Source organism: Diutina rugosa, assembly GCF_008704595.1.
Source record: "Diutina rugosa strain CBS 613 chromosome Unknown scaffold18_size221135, whole genome shotgun sequence".
NCBI classification, from domain to species: Eukaryota; Fungi; Ascomycota; class Pichiomycetes; order Serinales; family Debaryomycetaceae; genus Diutina; species Diutina rugosa.
The window spans coordinates 190,984-209,463 of record NW_022995142.1 but is presented as its reverse complement, the minus strand read 5'-3'; the positions used below and the strand labels follow the sequence as shown (position 1 = coordinate 209,463).

General features: G+C 48.6%; 9 protein-coding genes across 9 annotated transcripts; 4 read left to right on the top strand and 5 right to left on the bottom strand. All coding sequences in view use genetic code 12, as the record gives it.

Annotated features, from left to right (window-relative positions):
- Window positions 1-1,106: 1,106 nt before the first annotated feature.
- On the bottom strand, window positions 1,107-2,060 carry OP4 (Op4p; the record flags this gene model as incomplete). Its single annotated transcript, XM_034155718.1, has 1 exon — window positions 1,107-2,060. The coding sequence occupies one exon, from the start codon at window positions 2,058-2,060 to the stop codon at window positions 1,107-1,109; it is 954 nt and encodes a 317-aa protein (XP_034012291.1).
- Window positions 2,061-3,168: 1,108 nt separating this feature from the next.
- FAD3 (Fad3p) lies at window positions 3,169-4,422 on the top strand (the record flags this gene model as incomplete). Its single annotated transcript, XM_034155717.1, has 1 exon — window positions 3,169-4,422. The coding sequence occupies one exon, from the start codon at window positions 3,169-3,171 to the stop codon at window positions 4,420-4,422; it is 1,254 nt and encodes a 417-aa protein (XP_034012290.1).
- A 245-nt stretch (window positions 4,423-4,667) lies between these two features.
- DIURU_003001 (uncharacterized protein) lies at window positions 4,668-6,947 on the top strand (the record flags this gene model as incomplete). The annotated part of the gene is made up of 1 exon (XM_034155716.1): window positions 4,668-6,947. One exon carries the CDS (start codon window positions 4,668-4,670, stop codon window positions 6,945-6,947), a length of 2,280 nt encoding a protein of 759 aa, XP_034012289.1.
- Window positions 6,948-8,000: 1,053 nt separating this feature from the next.
- MON2 (Mon2p) lies at window positions 8,001-12,149 on the bottom strand (the record flags this gene model as incomplete). Its single annotated transcript, XM_034155715.1, has 1 exon — window positions 8,001-12,149. One exon carries the CDS (start codon window positions 12,147-12,149, stop codon window positions 8,001-8,003), a length of 4,149 nt encoding a protein of 1,382 aa, XP_034012288.1.
- A 205-nt stretch (window positions 12,150-12,354) lies between these two features.
- On the bottom strand, window positions 12,355-13,395 carry DIURU_002999 (uncharacterized protein; the record flags this gene model as incomplete). Its single annotated transcript, XM_034155711.1, has 1 exon — window positions 12,355-13,395. One exon carries the CDS (start codon window positions 13,393-13,395, stop codon window positions 12,355-12,357), a length of 1,041 nt encoding a protein of 346 aa, XP_034012287.1.
- Window positions 13,396-13,700: 305 nt separating this feature from the next.
- On the bottom strand, window positions 13,701-14,765 carry DIURU_002998 (M20 family metallopeptidase; the record flags this gene model as incomplete). Its single annotated transcript, XM_034155710.1, has 1 exon — window positions 13,701-14,765. The coding sequence occupies one exon, from the start codon at window positions 14,763-14,765 to the stop codon at window positions 13,701-13,703; it is 1,065 nt and encodes a 354-aa protein (XP_034012286.1).
- Window positions 14,766-15,534: 769 nt separating this feature from the next.
- On the top strand, window positions 15,535-16,344 carry DIURU_002997 (acid phosphatase; the record flags this gene model as incomplete). Its single annotated transcript, XM_034155709.1, has 1 exon — window positions 15,535-16,344. One exon carries the CDS (start codon window positions 15,535-15,537, stop codon window positions 16,342-16,344), a length of 810 nt encoding a protein of 269 aa, XP_034012285.1.
- Window positions 16,345-16,604: 260 nt separating this feature from the next.
- TPI1 (triose-phosphate isomerase) lies at window positions 16,605-17,312 on the top strand (the record flags this gene model as incomplete). The annotated part of the gene is made up of 1 exon (XM_034155708.1): window positions 16,605-17,312. The coding sequence occupies one exon, from the start codon at window positions 16,605-16,607 to the stop codon at window positions 17,310-17,312; it is 708 nt and encodes a 235-aa protein (XP_034012284.1).
- Window positions 17,313-17,405: 93 nt separating this feature from the next.
- On the bottom strand, window positions 17,406-18,218 carry DIURU_002995 (p24 family protein; the record flags this gene model as incomplete). Its single annotated transcript, XM_034155707.1, has 1 exon — window positions 17,406-18,218. One exon carries the CDS (start codon window positions 18,216-18,218, stop codon window positions 17,406-17,408), a length of 813 nt encoding a protein of 270 aa, XP_034012283.1.
- Window positions 18,219-18,480: the final 262 nt, after the last annotated feature.

The following is an 18,480-nucleotide window of genomic DNA, read 5'->3' as shown; positions in this document are numbered from 1 at the left end:
TTGTCGTTTTTCCAGGCGAGAGGCAACCTCACCTTCGCTGCTTACACATAACCGATGATTACGTCACCGACAATAAAACTGGCTTCTCGCTAATCCTCTAGAGCTATGATTCGGAGTGAAGGAGGGGAACTGTCCGGCAGTAATACGAGAAAATAAGGGTCGACGTACTTGCGATGGAGCCGAAGTCGTGACCATGGTATATGCGGGGCTTCATTTAATATTTGGCCACGTATGTCGGGAACGAGGTTTGTCCGTCACCGACTCTTGTCTACCGCCTCGAGGCGCGATATCTACTTCTATCAATGACAAGGGAAAGCCGAGTAGTCGGACCAAGGGTAGCCAACAGCTTTCGTAGTTGAGCTGAATGACTTTTGAAGACAATCAAGATCAGTTGCAAGATGAAACTTTGTTTCACGAGCGTGGCAACCTTAATCAAGCTTCATGGTCGCTTTAAGCGGAGCTTAGAGGGCTAGTTGATGCATGGTCGAAGGTATTTCATTTGTGTGTACTGCCGAAGAGGACCACGCGGCAAATGCAGTCTTGGCCAATCAAAGTAAAGCACTGGTCCCGCAAAATAACTCCTATTGAACTAGAGGCAAGCCTTCGCCGACATCGATGGGGTTCTGTGCAGTGTAGCGAATGTGACGACGCCTCGTAGCTGTGACCCCAGTTTGTGTCCAGCAACGGAAGGGGATTCCCGACACAATGTCCGGATGTGGGATACTGGAACAATAGAGACAATAGGATGAGGTAGGGTTTCATGAAGGGCTGGTTCCCTTTACTTTTGTCTGTCACCAAAGGTCACCGTCCCATTGGGGAAATGTTGTGAGCCTTATTTCCTACCCTCAAGAGCGAATTACTGCTTGCAAACGCCATAACCAGCCACGATGCGTCAGCACTAAGGCCAAGATGAAATTGTGGCATATGCCATGAACTTGCAAAGAAAATACGCCATGAACTTGCGAAGGTAGTACAAAGCAAATAAAGGTCTACGCTTACGTCATATCTGCTTTCAAAAATTAACATATATTTCTGATCCAGTCAGAGACATCCCGGGCCATTAACGCGAGAGTTTTTCCGGTATTTCCTTATCGGATCGTAAGGCATTAATACATCATCCGCTTCGCGTGTTGAGCAGTAGTGGTAGCAGCAGCAGCCACAGTGGTGGTGGTAGCACCGGTGTTACCAGTAGTGGAGCTGGACCCCCCGAAGAGAGCAGGAAGCACCCACTGAATCAAAGTACTCAAAATGCTACCGAGGTTGCTCCACAACCACGAGGTGAACTTGTCCAAAGCTCCCAGCAGCTTCGCCCATTCATACACTTGTTCGACAACATTGACCAAGTAAGTACCCCCTTGCACAATTACCAGATTCCAGTCCACCAGGGACAAGATTTTGCTGACAATGGGTTGAAGCAAGTTAATGATAGTGTTAAGGATGTCGCTGAAATCACGTACAGCCAATTCCATCACTTCTCTCTTTTGTTGAGAGGAGGTAGCGTCACCATAAGCGCTGATGGCTTTGGAGATAAACCCGTTTACTTGAGCCTGAAGTTCAGGGTGATCCAGCAACTTGGCCAGCAATTGGCTCCAGGCGGCCGTGCCTTGGGCAAGAATCGCGCCCCAATTAACTTGGTAATCACGCTCAGCGAGAGGGACTTCCCGTTTTTGTTGAGCGGCATGGTAAGCACTGACAGCTTGACCAACGAGACCGTTCAACTGTGACTGGACATCAGGAGGTAATTGCAGTTGGATTTGACTCCAAGCCGCTGTACCTTGCGCAAGAATGGAACTCCAGTCGACGTTCGGCACCTCACGCTTGTGTTGAGCAGCGCTATAAGCACTGATGGCCTTGCCGATGAAGCCGTTCAATTGGGACAGAACTTCAGGTGGTAACTGCAGTTGAATCTGGCTCCAGGCAGCGGTGCTTTGAGCAAGGATAGAGCTCCAATCGACGTTGTTGTCACGACCCACAACCGCTTCAGCTTGAGGCGACGCAACCAGCGCCGCCGCCGCCAAAGCGGTCAAAGTAGCGAACGAAGTAGCACCAGATACCTTCATGTTGATCCAGTCAATGTAGTATGTTTCGACGTTCCCGAACTTGAGTTATATGGGGCATTTACATCAATTTATTGTCGGTCTAGCTAACTTCCCAAATAGGTAAATGTGATGCTCGCAACCGAGTCGTTTTTGCCTGAGCGGGAACAAAAGGAGGGCCCCTCACAGACTTCCTCGGATACGGTTCAACCGCCTGCCGAGAGCAGCTAGCATAGATTCTACCACCATCATTGTCGTAAGTCACCTCTTGGCACTTCTTAACCGTCACTTTCGTTGTCAATTGGTGGGGTGTTGCGTAAGCGTAAGTGCGATAATTGAAAGATCTCAATAAAACTTGCCTCACCAGATATACATCACATGGCCGCATTTACTAATGAGGGTATGTCCTGGTTTTGCGGTTTCCGAGTATATTAACCCTGTTGATATTGGGAAATGAAAGCTTGTCAGTGTCACCACCGTGACTTCCGCTCTCATGATATTCTCCATAGGTGCAACTAGACGTTTTTGAACTTCGCTCGCGGGTCACGATCGTGCGCTATCTATGCCAGAGAATCATCCTTCATTTTCAATTAGTCGCCTAGTATTGCTTTGCTACTGTTTTGGTGTAATGACATTCGCTTTTATAAACATCGTAAACGGATACGGACGTTGTTGTAGTCAACTTTGCTTCGGTGCAGGTGCAGGATGTATTACTCAATTTGGACTAGTATGGGAGAGTCTCGATCGCCATAAAAACTCGTTGACTTCGCGATAAAAAAAAAAAAAAAAACTGGAAAAAAGAAAAGACTAGTCGTGTGGAGAATCGGTCACAGCACGATGCTGTCTAAGGGGGCAATTTTTTTTTCGTGATAAGAGATACATAGTGCCACATACGCCGAAAAATGCCTCAGTAGTACATAGCTGGCAATCATCGTTGGAAAGCAAATCTGTATATGGGTAACAATGATTCATCGGAACCACAGTCGCTTCGGTTTTGTGTAACGATGGCGACAATCGGTCCCCAACACCGCGATCGACAACAGCTGCACTAATGCCTCGTTGTGAGCCCAGGTTTTTGGCATCGCAGCCGCTCCCCCAGGTGAAAAACCTGCCAAAAATCTAAATCAACCTCATGTCGACCACCGAGACTAGTTTGAAACAACGGGGGGCTCAGTTTGGACTGACCAACCCCACCGCGGGGTTGAAGACTACCACGACCATGGGCAAAGAGTTCAAAGTGCCTGACTACACGATGAAGGACATTTTGAGTGCGATCCCTAAGCACTGCTACGAAAGACTGTTGGTGCGGTCGTTGGGTTACGTGGTGCGGGACATCTTCTTCATGTGTCTTATTTTCTGGACCGGTAACAAGTTCATTCCTCAGGTGCAAATTGATGGCTACGAGACCGCGTCGTGGGTGGCTCGCGGGGCTCTCTGGATGCTCATGTCGTATGGTATCGGGTTGTTTGGCTTCGGGCTTTGGATTTTGGCCCACGAATGTGGCCATGGTGCGTTTTCTGACTACCAAAACATCAATGACTTTGTCGGTTGGGTTCTTCACTCGTACTTGTGGGTGCCGTACTTCTCGTGGAAGTTCTCGCACTCGAAGCATCACAAGGCCACTGGGCACTTGACCAGAGACACCGTGTTTGTGCCTTACACAAAGAAGGAGTGGTTGGAAAAGCATAACGTCCTCAAGGCGCTGGAGCTCTTGGAAGAGCTGCCCATCTATACCCTCGCCGTGCTCATTTTCCAACAACTTGGTGGTCTTCAGTTTTACTTGGCCACTAACGCCACCGGTCAACCTCACCCTAACCACTCGTGGTTTGCCAAATCCCACTACGCGCCTCTGTCGCCGGTGTTTGACCCTCACCACTACTGGTTCATCGTGTTGCTGGACATCGGTGTTGGTATCACCGCGTTTGTGGTGTACCAATGGTACAAGCACTTTGGTCTCTTCAACATGATGGTGGGGTGGTTTGTGCCCTGGTTGTGGGTGAACCACTGGTTGGTTTTCGTTACCTTCTTGCAACACACCGACTCCACCATGCCCCACTACGCCAACGATGAGTGGACCTTTGCCCGTGGTGCTGCCGCCACCATTGACCGTAACTTCGGCTTCATTGGTCAGCACATCTTCCACGACATTATCGAAACGCACGTGTTGCACCACTACGTTCTGAGAATTCCTTTCTACAACGCTCGTGAAGCGTCGGCTGCTATCCAAAAGGTGATGGGCACTCACTACCGTTACGAAGGTGAGAGCATGTGGGTGCTGTTGTGGAAGACTTTGAGAATGTGTCAATTCGTCGAAGACAACTCGCTGGCTCCTGGGGTGTTCATGTACAGAAACTCCAATGGCATTGGCGTTAAGGCCTTAGATTAGATCATGTATATAAACGGAAGGCATTACGCTTTGGCAAAATATATGAGTTGAACGGAATCAGAGTAAGTGGTTTAAGCCGACAAAGCAGTGAGTGTTTGTTGCGAGCAAGAACTGATTTTTTAATCACGCATCATAAATCTCCTCAGTATACTGCTCTGGTGATGGTTGTGCATATGAAAATTCCTGCATATAGTCAGGCGTAATCGAGTGAAAAATTTAGTCCAAAGTCAAGCTCAACGCTCCAAATGTTCACCCGTCACCTCAGATCGTTGACGGCGGTTCCGCGGACGCTGGCGTCACTTAGATCGAGTACGTTGCGTCAGTTTTCCGTGGCTCCCGTCCGGTTAAACCAGGCTAAACTCCCCGAAACCTATGAAGAAGAGAAGGTGATCATCGATGAGATCATGGATGGCTTGAGTGATGCCGATAAGCAGGCGGCTCTGAGAATGCGGAACATCGGTATTCTGGCCCACATTGACTCGGGTAAGACGACTTTCTCCGAAAGAGTGTTGTTCTACACTGGTCGGATCAACGATATCCACGAAGTCCGGGGTCGCGACGCCGTCGGGGCGAAGATGGACCACATGGAGTTGGAAAGAGAAAAAGGTATCACCATTCAATCCGCTGCCACCTACGCGCTGTGGAACAAGGACGGCAAAGACTACCACTTCAACCTTATTGACACCCCTGGTCACATTGATTTCACCATCGAAGTCGAGCGTGCGTTGCGGGTGTTGGACGGTGCCGTGTTGGTGGTGTGTGCTGTGGCTGGTGTCCAGCTGCAAACCGTGACGGTTGATCGTCAAATGAGACGTTACAATGTTCCTCGGATTACCTTTATTAACAAGATGGACCGTATGGGCGCTAACCCCTTCCGGGCTATTGAGCAAATTAACACCAAGCTTAAGACTCCTGCTGCCGCTATCCAAGTGCCCATCGGTGCCGAAGACCAACTCAAGGGGGTGGTGAACATCATTGACCGTGTCTGTCTTTACAACGAAGGTCCCAAGGGTGAAATCATCCGTCGTGACGAAAACATCCCTGAAGACCTTGTTGATATTGTTGAAGAACGCCGTGCGATGCTTATCGAAACTTTGGCTGACGTTGATGACGAAATGGCTGACATCTATCTTGAAGGTGAAGAGCCCACCACTGAACAAATCAAGGCCGCCATCCGTCGCGCTACCATTGGCCGTAAGTTTACTCCCGTGATGATGGGTTCTGCTCTTGCCAATACTGGTATCCAACCCGTGTTGGACGCTGTTGTTGACTACTTGCCCCAACCCAACGAAATCTTGAACACTGGTTTGGAAGTTAGCGGTGACCAAGAAACTCCCGTCAACTTGGTGCCGTCGCTGCAAGCCCCTTTTGTTGGTTTGGCGTTCAAGTTGGAAGAAGGTCCCTACGGTCAATTGACTTACATCAGAGTTTACCAAGGTAAGCTCAAGAAGGGTCAATACATCACCCATCTCAAGCTGGGTAAGAAGGTCAAGGTTGCTCGTCTCGTGAGAATGCACTCCAACGAAATGGAAGACGTTGCCGAAGTTGGTGCTGGTGAAATCTGTGCTACTTTTGGTATCGACTGTGCCTCGGGTGACACTTTCATCGCTCCCAACTCGGAACAAAAGATTGCCATGTCGTCGATGTTTGTTCCCGAAGCCGTTATCTCGCTTTCGATTGCTCCTAAGTCTAAGGACAATGGCTCTTTCCTGAAGGCGATGAACAGATTCCAAAAGGAAGACCCTACTTTCCGGGTGAAGTACGACGAAGAACTGAAGGAAACTATCATCCTGGGTATGGGTGAATTGCACTTGGAAATTTACGTTGAAAGAATGAAGCGTGAATACGGTGTCGAGTGTGTCACTGGTAAGCCTCAAGTCTCGTACCGTGAAGCCATCACCGTCCCCGCTGTCTTCGACTACACCCACAAGAAGCAATCTGGTGGTGCTGGTCAATACGGTAGAGTCATGGGTGAAGTCTCCCCCATTGAAGGTGAAAACAAGTTCACTCAACACATTGTTGGTGGTAAAATTCCCGAAAAGTTCTTGTTCGCCTGTCAAAAGGGGTTCGAAGACTGCTTGGAAAAGGGTCCTCTCATTGGCCACAGAGTTTTGGGTATCCACATGCACATCAACGATGGTCAAACCCACGTTGTCGACTCTTCGGAATTGTCGTTTAGAACTGCTACTCATGGTGCTTTCAAGCAAGCATTCCTCGCGGCTCAGCCCGTGATTTTGGAACCCATCATGTCCGTTGAAGTGTCGGCTCCCAATGAATTCCAAGGTGCCGTCGTTGGTTTGATCAACAAGTTGGGTGGTATGATCAACGAAACCGTCAACAACCAGGACGAATTTACCGTCACTGCTGAGTGCTCGTTGAGTCTGATGTTCGGCTTTTCTACTTCTTTGAGAGCTGGTACTCAGGGTAAGGGTGAATTCTCCTTGGAATTCCTCAAGTACTCGCCGTGTTCGCCTCAACACCAACGTGAGTTGATTGCCAACCACGAAAAGGCCCAAAAGAAGTAGGTATAGTCTTTCTGACTATCTTTTCACATCCTTGTATATAGAAATCAATGGATATTTACTGTTGCGTTTGGTGTTCTAGGCTACAATATTATTAGAGAACCTCCATTCTGCATGCACAAGTGGTTGAGGCTTACGTTGACCGCCTGCACGTTTCAATTGTTCTTTCCCTGCAAGGCGTGGCGGCTTCCATACCAAATCGAGGATGGCGTATAGCCGAAACGAGGCACGCACCCACGCACTCATCGCAACTCATACGTCGCAGGGATAGCCGGGTTATCGGCATGAGAACCTGATCTGCTTGCGTATTGTCGATCATCGGCCTTCAATCGCAGGGATTTAAGCAGCTTTCCACAGAGGGTTGTGAATTGAGCAAGTTTCGATGGTCGATAAAGGGCAAACAACGAATGTTGCAGTTTAACGCTTTATGTCTTCCTCACCACGCACGACTCGGCAACCGCCAACAACCCCTACAACTGTCATCCAGCATTATTCTGATCTAATTAAAACATCATGCTTGAATCGTCTTCTTAACCTTAAATTTAGGGAAGATCATCGCCAATCTCTTGTCCGCTAAACGTAAGCGTGAGCTTGAGTCTCGATACGATGTACCTCGTGATAGCCTGGCATGATGCTTCTTATTGTGTGGTTGAGCAATGTGAGACATCGAAGTTTACTACGTAGGCCTTCCAATGATTTCTCAATGTAGAGATACATGAGGAACTAATAGAACTGCCTAATCGTGTAGACCTTCCTGGAAAACAATTTATGATGCAAATTTGATACGATGCAGATTTTAGCTTAAAGAGTAAGCACAATTTCATGCTACGACAGAATCACTTTACGTCATTTGGTCAATATAATTCCAAACCATCTACGTTTTCATTGGTCTCAACTAATTGTGCAGATCACTGCCCGGGTCGACAACTATAGACTAACATTCAAAGCAATTGGATTTCTATGATTTATGTATTAGTATTGCACGCTGGGCCCTTGATTTCATCGAACAGAAGGACGAATGAATTCCGGATATTCCCAACAGAGGCATTCGTTAATTCATTGAACACTCGCAAGCTTCATCAACAACAGTTTGGCATCAACCCGTACAAGTAACGGGTAAAGTTGTTTCAACAGCGCTGGTTGTGCCACTGAGTTGAGCCCTTCGAGCACCAATTCCAACTCGCGAATTTGGATACGTGGCATGGGACACTTGGCCAACAAACGGGCATCACTGATGTAGCGTTGCATTGCACGAGCGGCTCTTATCATAAACCATTTAGTCGCCACCTCCTCGAGCTCTGCCAACTTCAAGAAGGAAATGAGCTGTCTCATACATCCAAAGCGTGTTTGTTGGCGGTCGAAAATTTCAAGGGGATCGGTCAGTCCAAGAGACTGATCGAAATCGTAGTCCACAAGCAGGGAAACATCGTGCTCTTCCGTGCCATCTTCATACAAAAACAGATGACGGTAAACTTGCTCAACAAACTCATCCACCACTTGTTGTGGAGCATGCTTAAGCATGAGAGGAACCACTTTATCGCACAATTTGCGATATTGTGCAAGCTGAACAGATTCTTCATCCTTGCTGCCTTCAAGGTTCAACAAGAGTACCACGAGCACGCACTGCCAAATTTCTGGCGCCCCAGGATTTTTCCATTCGTCAACACACTTCATCATCGCTTCAACAACGTCGTACACAAGTTCACTGGCCTCAGGGCGACCTTCAGCCCTAACTACCTCCACCAACGGCATGAGGACTTTAGTTACGGTGAGATCATCAACTAAACGGGCGAATTGGGTGTAGGATGCCACCTGAGTACGCACAAGATCAAGTGCTTTTCGGGAAATGGCAACAAACAGAGGAACTTTAATCAGAGGATCAACCTGCGCAACCTTCGCAGCGATTCTAGGTCTCACCGTGACGGGATATGCGACCACACTCAGCAAGAATTGGATGGTGTGCTCTGGCATGTCCTTAGTTAAGATTCCAGCATTGTCAAGTACCTTTTGTTGAAGTGGCAGGGGGCGCTTAGCATCATCAAAATTAACAATCAGTGCTGGCATTACGGGATAAGCAGCGCACTTCTGTAACACAGCCATGACTTGGCGATAATCCCACCCATTGGGAAGGATGGCATGAAGTTGCGGGAAACATCCCAAGTAGGTTGCTAGCATTTCTTGGTACTGAGCATCAATGAAATCCCAATTTATCTCCATACTCGTCCAGAAGTCGTAGAACAACTTATCAAGAGGAGACTTCAAATGCTTGAAGTACAGTAAGAGGTCTTTGAAAGTAGTGAAGACCACTATCAGTAACTCGACCCACTTTACTTCAACGAGCTTCTTAAAGTAATCAATCAATTGCTGCCACTTGTCCTGATGATCTCCTTCAATCAAAAACTTTGTGTAAACCAGTGTAAGTCCGGACGTGATGAGACGAGCCAGCTCGAGCCAATCCTTCTCCCGCTCAACACGCAACTGGTATATAGTGTCGACACAATACTTGAATACAAGATTCCAATCAATGGCCAGGGGATGCGCGTCAATGATCTGAAACACAGTTTGGAGAGCCCCATCACGAACCTGAGCACGGGGATCCATAGTTACTTCGGCAAGTTTTTGGAGCAAGTAGAGATCAAGAGTCACATAAAATTGAGGCGTTTCCTCAAGCGATTCAAGTTTGCTGAAGTCAGCTGCACTTTCACGCATACCTTCAGCGCGCTCGCGAATCTTATCAGCGATACCCCAAAAGTACAGCACACTCAGAAACGACACATTGATGTCACCAACATTACTGAATCGAGCCAATGTAGCAATGACGCCTGGAAGCTCGGTGTGAGGAAGTTCCGGAACTAAATCACTCACTACTAATTTGAGGGTATCGAATGCAGCAGGCACAAGCTCGGGTTGATCACGTTCGAATGGAGTGTTGAGCATAGTGAAAATTGCTGGCCATTGACGTTGCAAGTGTCCATCATAACGATCGACTACTGAGTGAAGAAACTGAAGCAACTTCAAAACGATTTCAGTTTCGCAATTGGTGGTAATCTTCTCCAGTGACATTCCAAGAGCATAAAGAGCGGTGACGGTGTGTGTTAACGCATTCATAACAAGCTCTGCAGTACTTTCAGTGTCATTTCCTTGGAAGCCAGATTCAGCAATTGCATTGAGTACTTCTGTGTATGCATCAGCATATCGAAGACGAGTACCAGGAGCCAACAGACGTTGACACAACTTCAGCTCGAAGTGATCCCGTATTATTTTCCAACCGAGCTCGTCATCAACGAGGAACTTTCGGGGATCTAATATGGCGGTGGACACTAAGCGTTTAGTATAATACAGCTTGGAGCCATCTCCATCGAGTGCAACCAACAGTTCGAATACTCCACGGATCAGTTCGGCTGGATACAGATCTATGTCGAGGATTCTGGCCTCAACTTGGTCCAATGCAGATCTTTCGGGCCCCAGACCCACAATCTGTTCGCATGCTTCAAGTGTGGTCAACACGATAATCCACAGCCGACCAAGCGTCAGCCCCAAATGCAGGACCACATTAGCCATGGCTCGAAGGCACACAGTTTGGCGCGAATTGAATCCCTGTTGCGGCTGGATTGTTGGGCTGCTAGTCGTGGCCCCAGTACCAGTCAACGTTTGAAGAGAGTCAGTCACGATGTTTACCATCGACAGACTAGACCTTTGATGCTTTTGAGTAGGACGTATCGTAGGCTCTGTTGATTGTCGGGAGCTAGAGTCACCCGTAATTATGGCCATCTTGAGTGTTGTCAACAACTGGTCACGAGCTCGATCAAGTCCCAAAAGGCCCAGCGTGTGTGTGATTCTTTGGAACAGCTTGATATAACGATGAAAGAGATCCTGATCCATGCGAGTGTAGAGGAAATCTTTGAGAAGCATGTGGACATTAGTAAACGTTCCCGCAATGACTCCGTTGGCAAACTCGATGCGTCTTTCAAGTTCTGGTTCTTCGGGATGTGACAGAGCATGTGACACGAAGCTTGAAACACCATCGCAAAATACAAGCGTAGTTTGTAAAGCCACAAGAAGGGCGTATGTACTTGGGATACTGGTCGGAGGCTCGGTTTTGTCTAAATGATCGAGGAGCGATACTCGCATTGCCAGATGTTTGCTCGCCAAATAAGGAATTGGATCAAGAGACGAGGGATCGGGTATAAATGGTTGTACCGAATTTGTGAGAAGTTGATTATTGTTATCAACAAAGTTAGCAACAACAAACATCATTTCCTCGACGACATTCTTCTTTTTGGCATCAGCATCGTACGCACCAAACAATCTTTCCACGACACTGAAATCTCCCATGATTTCTTTGAACACTTCCAACACGAGAATCTTCAACCATAGCAGCAGCTCTTCGGCAAGAAGAATGTGATTGAGAGTCGATACTAAGAGCTCACACTCTATCTCGAATAATGCGCTGTGGACAGCCACAAGTACCATGAGCACTCTCATCAGACGTACTGATAAAGCAAACTTCCCTTGGGATCCATTGAGAACTCCCAACAACCAAGGTACAAGCAGAACCTTCACCAATTGTACACTTTCGGGATGATCAGACAAAAACTGAGGGTGGTTCGACATCACCAGTTCGAGAATTTCAAGCAGGTGCACGGGAGTCAAGCATTGAGCCACCAGCTGGGGTAAGTACTTCAACGGTCTTTTTTCCACGAGTGCAATTAAATCAACAAACAACTCCTCACTTACATCAGTACCTCGAAAAACCAGACTGAAAAGTTGTTGGAGGGATGCAAAGGCGGTATTCTGAACAATGGGATCATTTGAGGCCACCAAGCGAGAAGACACCACCAGTAATGGTTTGAGTAAGTTTTGCTGCATGACTGAATCGCGGTAGTTCTCTACCAATGGTGGGATACATTGTAACACACGTAATTGGCATTCTTGATTCCCTGCCACCGCATTGAATGCTTCCACTACTCCAGCCACTTGGTTGTCTTTCAATTGTGACCCAGATATCGCTTTTTGAAGCCCTGAGAGGGCAATTGGTCCGAACTTTGGGTCAGCTCGACACAGTTGGAGAAGCGGTTCGACGACATCTGCTTTAGCGGGGTCACTTTTGAGGAGCTCCACTGCCGACTCGGCGAGCTTTCGAATCTCAGGGTGCCTCCTCTTGGTCTCAGCCGCTAGCGTGGTGAGGTCGGAGGCGAGGGACATGTCAGACGTGTTCGCGCGGGGCGTATATCGTTGTTGGCGCTTGAGATACTGCGACCGTCAAGTGCACAGCGAGGCATTCCAGGGTCTCATGTTACACAAAACCGGATCGACGCAGTTTACAAACAAATTGTGGAGAAGCTTTACAGAATTGATTTCATGCGTATGTTTAGTGTCGTAATTAATATTCGTGATGCTAATCATCCTGCTAATCCAGGGAGTCTTTACTCTTCTTTTTACTCTTCTTCTCCTTCTTGTCCTTCTTATCCTTCTTATCTTTCTTCGACTTCTTTTCCTTTTTCAAAGTCTTCTCTTCACCTTGGAGGTCGTTAACTCCGTCGGCATCGGCATCGTCTCTGCTCGAGGTAGGCTTGACCACATCCTTCGTGATTGTAGGCTCACCCTCAGTGATAGCATCGACGTTGACCTCATCAATTTTCAACTTAACTGTTTTCTTAGGCTTCGATTTATTAAGCTTGAAGGAAAGTTTGGGCTCATCACTTTGTTTCGCTTCGTCAAGTTTCTCACTCACTTTAGGTTCCTCAACCGACAGCTCTTCTTTGGAAGGCGTTTCCTCGATGGTTTCGGCAGATTCAGGTTTATCATCTATTCCAATCAAAGTGATCTTCTCCCCGTCTAATAATTCGACGAGCTTTTGGCACTTAACTGCCCAATCAAATTTCGGTCCCTTAGGCGTTTCTTGTTCCTGCTTGTCATTCGTTTTCTTAAGAATAGACTTCGGTTTCTGCTGATCTTCTTCATTGGGTTTCGTCGCAGTTTCACCTTCACCATTAAGTTCCGCTTCGACTTTCCGTTGAGTCTCTTCGGCAATAGCATTCCACTGAGTGGTCACTTCTTTCAATTGTTCGACTAATCGGTCTCGCAGCTGTCCCTGGATACCCTCCAAATATTCATATAACGCCTCATCGTAAGTGGCGGGGATGGTCTCCAAATTCTTCAAGATCCAGTTTTGCTTTTGCTTGGAAAATTTCCACAGCAGCTTGTCTTCTTTGAATTGACGGAGATATGCCAACTGATCGGGTTCAGGTCGCTTACGCTCCAGTTTCGGGAGCTTAACCCGCTTGGGGGGTTTCTTCGTCCCTTCGGGAGCTTTACGCTTGATCTGTTTGGTGATGGCCTTCTTTTCATTTTTTGTGGCGTTTGCACTTTCAAGATGGGTCGTTAAAGCGAGGGGATCGCTTTCTTGGGTAACTTTGAGCCCAATCCGCTTCCAAGCGGGTTCACTCATGATGGGATGGATAACGGGTCCTGTGGTGGTGCATAGAGGTGTCTCCGATGAGGCAAGCTCACGTACTGCATATAGTCGCACATCTATAAAATGATGCGGGATCCCTTGATAAACTCTTCATCATTCAATCAGCATACCTCCCCCCTCATCACCTCTCTGCGAGATGAGGAATTCCACGATTAGTGATGGTATTCCATCGGGGGATACCTTGCGAGATTAAAGCCGCACTGTTTGAGTCAACCACGAAGGATTTACTACCGGTGGTCGATATAGATTGTTGTGGACATTTTATCAACTCTATACCTCTATTGCTTAAGTCCCCATGCAATTAAGCGTTTGTAGCCTTCGACAGCATCGAACAAGTCGCTTTCTTCGACGTTTTCGTTGTCGCCATGGGCAACGTGGATAGATCCAGGACCATATAACACCCGCTTCTTAAGGGGAACGCGAAGGCGAGGTACGTCAGTAGCGTAAGCTAACACGATGGAGTCAAAGCCTGGCACATCGTAGTCTAAGGTGACGGGAGGGATGGTTGCCTGTAAGTTGAATTCTAAGTGGTCGACACCTTCGACCACCAGCCTTACCAATTTATCGATCTTTTCGATGTCGGCAGCCACTCTAATGAAGCAGTCAGCGGAAGCCAACGCCGGGATCACGTTAGCCGCCACCCCGCCTTCAAATTTACCCACGTTAAGCGTCAGAGGCCCCAATAAATCGCTTTTAGGGTACTCAATTTGCATCAACTTGTTAAGCACAGGGATCAAAATTTCCGCCGCCAGCCGGCCCAATTCGGGGTACCCCGAGTGGGACGCCTTCCCGTAGGCGGTCAAATTGAACATGTAGTTCCCTTTATGGCCGACGCCCAACTTGAGTTCGGTGGGCTCGCCAAAGATACCCACATCCCACTTGCACCCAAGTTTGTTGGCGGTTTCCATGCCCACGCCGTCGACTTCCTCACCCACCACGTACAACAACGCCACGTCTTCGTTGAGACCGAGCTGGTCCACAGCCACAATTTGAGCCGCGACACTAGCCTTTGCATCGGCCGAGCCTCGGCCAAATATCTTGGAGCCTTGTCTGGAATAAGGGATGTAGGGAGGCACAGTATCGATGTGAGAGGTCACGAGGACCTTGGCATCTCGTGACTTCCCGGTGTAGGCGTAGATGTTGTAGCGTCCTTTGCTAATGTTTTGCCGTTCCACTGTGTAACCTTTAGCCTTTAATAAGTCGTATAAGTAATCAGCGACCCCAGCCTCATTGGGGGCAATCAGCTCTATTTCAACCAATTGACGGTGGAGATCAATGATATCGGTGGAGGGTGCATTATTCTGAGGGTTGAAGATCACCTGGGCCGAGGCGACCCCGAGCATTGCCAGTACCCACTTCGAGAGCTTCATCGTGTGGGGAATCCTAAGTGCGCGCGGGCCGCGCCGATGTAAGCATACTCTGCCTTACGTTTGCCAAGTATAGTGGTGAAGATAGAATAGACTGTGCTGCAGTACAAGAATAGGTCCACTGAAATTTCTTAAATGTCCATGACTTCATTTTGTAACATCTTTCTATCTTTTACTTTCTTGCCGTGACCTGTTGAGACTTTTCATACAGGGGATAGTGAGAGCGAGGGGTGAGCTGATTTGCTCGCTGGGCCCATATTAAGGAGGTGAAGTATGACGCCGCGAAAGTAGATGACCTGATGGGCGAAGCACGGTTGGCCGAGCCATATTATACTGCTCTTTCAGCCAAATTTTGCGAACTTCCATCTTGATGAAATGGCACTGCCACCAGGCGATACGGCATAACCATAAATTCCGTTGACCCGCGTTCCTGCAATCACTTCCATAAAGTGCAAGCCGCATCCCCAGCGAAATTCAATACATTTAGCAACCATGGGCCGGCCCAAAGTAAGTATCCACGTCGAGTTCCCGCTCTCTTCAGACGCCACGGACACTAACCAGGCAGTATATTCTCCTCGTGCGACATGGCGAAAGCGCTGCCAATCAAGATAAGAGCGTGAATCAGAAAACGCCTAACCACAAAGTTGACCTCACCGAGACTGGCAAACGTCAGGCACAGGCAGCCGGCGAGGTGCTTCGACAGTTCCTTTGCCATGAGCTGTTTGACCAGCCTCTAGAAGACGGGATGAAGTGCAAGCCTCGCCTGGTGTGGTTCTACACCAGTCCCTACCTTCGAGCCCGTGAGACGTGCCGCTACATCTGTGAAGGCATCAACAACTTAGACTACGTGTCCTACAAAATCCATGAAGAACCTCGGATGAGGGAGCAGGACTTTGGCAATTTCCAGCTGACGCCAGAAGAAATGGAGCGCATTTGGGAGGAGCGTGCTCACTACGGCCACTTCTTCTACCGCATTCCCCACGGGGAGCTGGCGGCCGACGTCTATGACCGGGTGCTGCTGTTTAACGAGACTCTTTTCCGAAAGTTTGAGCTGGAGGACTTTCCCAATGTCCTTGTACTTGTCACTCACGGGATCTGGGCCCGCGTGTTCTTGATGAGGTGGTTCCGCTGGACCTACGAAGAATTCGAGCTGTTGAAAAACATCCCCCACTGCAAGTACCTCATCATGAAGCGCGGCTCTAACAATCGGTACACGCTTAAGTCGCGTCTTGAGACGTGGGACGATGTCGACGACGACAACCTCGAGTGCAACGTTGCCGAGGAGGTGAGCCGAGAAGTACGGTTCAATTCTCGCGGCAAAATTGATCACTTGGAAGACATGGACATCCAGGCGATCATCGATGCCCAACGCGACGCCATTAAAGATCTCCGCGGCAAGCTGAACCGCATTCGCGAAATGTATGCTCGAGCACGAGACCAGCTGCCGTTGCCACCTGGTATGCGCCACTCACCCGAAACCCCTAACCACCGTGGTAGTGTCTCACTCCAGGTTCCTGAACGCCAGGGGCGAGCTCCCCAGAGATCTCACCAATAGAACCTCGCATTTCTACATCATCACATAGATAAATAAACTAGTTATTTTAACCGGACCTGCTTGATCCGTTAACGCGAAAATATGTGACGCCATTTAGCGCGAAGTGCTCTGGCCTGCACACAGCCGCCCCCCCGGCTTTTCTCGGGACACTGTGGGGCACCTATTAAACTACCGAGATTTTCCTCGATCAAACCTATCACTAAATCAAACCCTAATTGACAAACATGGCGAGAACTTTCTTTGTTGGCGGTAACTTCAAGATGAACGGGACCACCCAGTCCATCACCGAGATTGTCGACAGACTCAACGGCGCCGACTTGCCCTCGAACGTCGAAGTCGTCATCTGCCCCCCTGCCCCCTACTTGTCGCTTGCCGTCAAGGAAAACAAGCAAAACACCGTGCAAGTGGGTGCTCAAAACGTGTTCGACAAGAACCCCGGTGCCTACACCGGTGAAATTGCCCCCCAGCAATTGAAGGACCTCGGTGTTGAATGGACTCTTACCGGTCACTCGGAAAGAAGATCCATCCTTGGCGAATCGGACGAATTTGTCGCTGACAAGACCAAGTTCGCTCTTGACAACGGCCTCAAGGTCATCGTCTGCATTGGTGAACACCTTGAACAACGTGAAAACGGCACCACCTTGAAGGTTTGTGCCGCGCAATTGGACGCCGTCATTGCCAAGGTGTCTGACTGGACCAACGTGGTCATTGCTTACGAACCCGTGTGGGCTATCGGCACTGGTAAGGCTGCCACCCCTGAGATTGCTCAAGAAACCCACAAGGACCTCAGAGACTACCTCAGAAGCAAGATTGGCGCCACTGCCGACGAAATCAGAATCTTGTACGGTGGTTCCGTCAACGGTGCCAACGCCACCTCGTTCAAGGACAAGCCCGATGTCGACGGGTTCCTTGTTGGTGGTGCTTCGTTGAAGCCTGAATTCATTGACATCATCAAGTCGAGATTGTAACTAAATATATATATATTATAATTTAAATTAAAATGACAAGGTGGTTTTGATAAGAACTGTAGATATGCGAGTATTAAAATGTATGAATAATGATTAGACGATGTTGGTCTTTCTGAAATAACGGTATAAGTAGAGCACTTGGGCCAACCCGACAAAGCCGATCACCGCGTATAACACAATGTGGCGGCCGGTGTAGTCCTCAAAGATGCGTTCGTTGGTGTTACGAAGAGCGCTTTCGTTTTCAATAAGCTCTTCCAAAATCTTGCCCAGGTTGTCCAAAGTGTTAATCACCGACGCAAGCTCAGCTTGGACGATGTTCATCTGGTCGTCAAACGCCTCTTCGCTGATGCCTTCATGATTTCGGCGAAGGGCATCAAAGTATTGTGCGTAGCTGTCGTAGTTGGTCTTGGCGATAGTTTCTCGAGTCTTAATGTCGACCTGAATTTCTACCTCATGGACCTGAGGAGTGAAAGACCACAGCTTATCGGTGTATATGTTATCAAAACACACGTAGATCCTCAGCAGCGGCTTGGTATTGTCTTCATCGTCGCCGGACTCCAGTTTCCCTCGTTTTAGTTGGATATCCAGTGACAGTTCCTGCTGAGTCCAGGCACCGTGGACCTGGGAAAAAATGAATGTTTTGTCGCCTTCGAGCTGGCGCTGATACTGTAGTAAATTATCCTGGTCATCGAACACTTTTATAGCGAGGTCCTGGCTCGTGAGCACATCGCCCAGGCTCACCATGAGCACGACGATCTCGTCAGGCTCGGTTTCGTAGCCAACACAGTTGGCCAAGTTATTGATACTCAGGTAGCGAGCCCGGTCGCCCTGTTTAACTGGGGGAACTTCGAGCCCGAGACCCCAAACCCCGACCGCTAGAAGCAAAAACGCCTGCCACGGATTCATTCAGTGTATTCGTCGTCGCGGCACCTCCACCTTCAACGGTTGTAAATATGAAACAGACACAAGGGCTTTTTCCCGTTTGAACCACGACAAAAAAATCACGGTAATCGAGTCTATTGATGCCACCGCTCCTACTTTTTTCTTATGCTTTCTTCTGGAGTGCCTAGGGCGGTCCATGCAGGCCTTCAGCGGGGGCGAGCGACGATGGGCCCGCAGGGCAGCAAACCCGGAAAGCGCGGTCGACGCCGGCTCCGATAATCCCCGC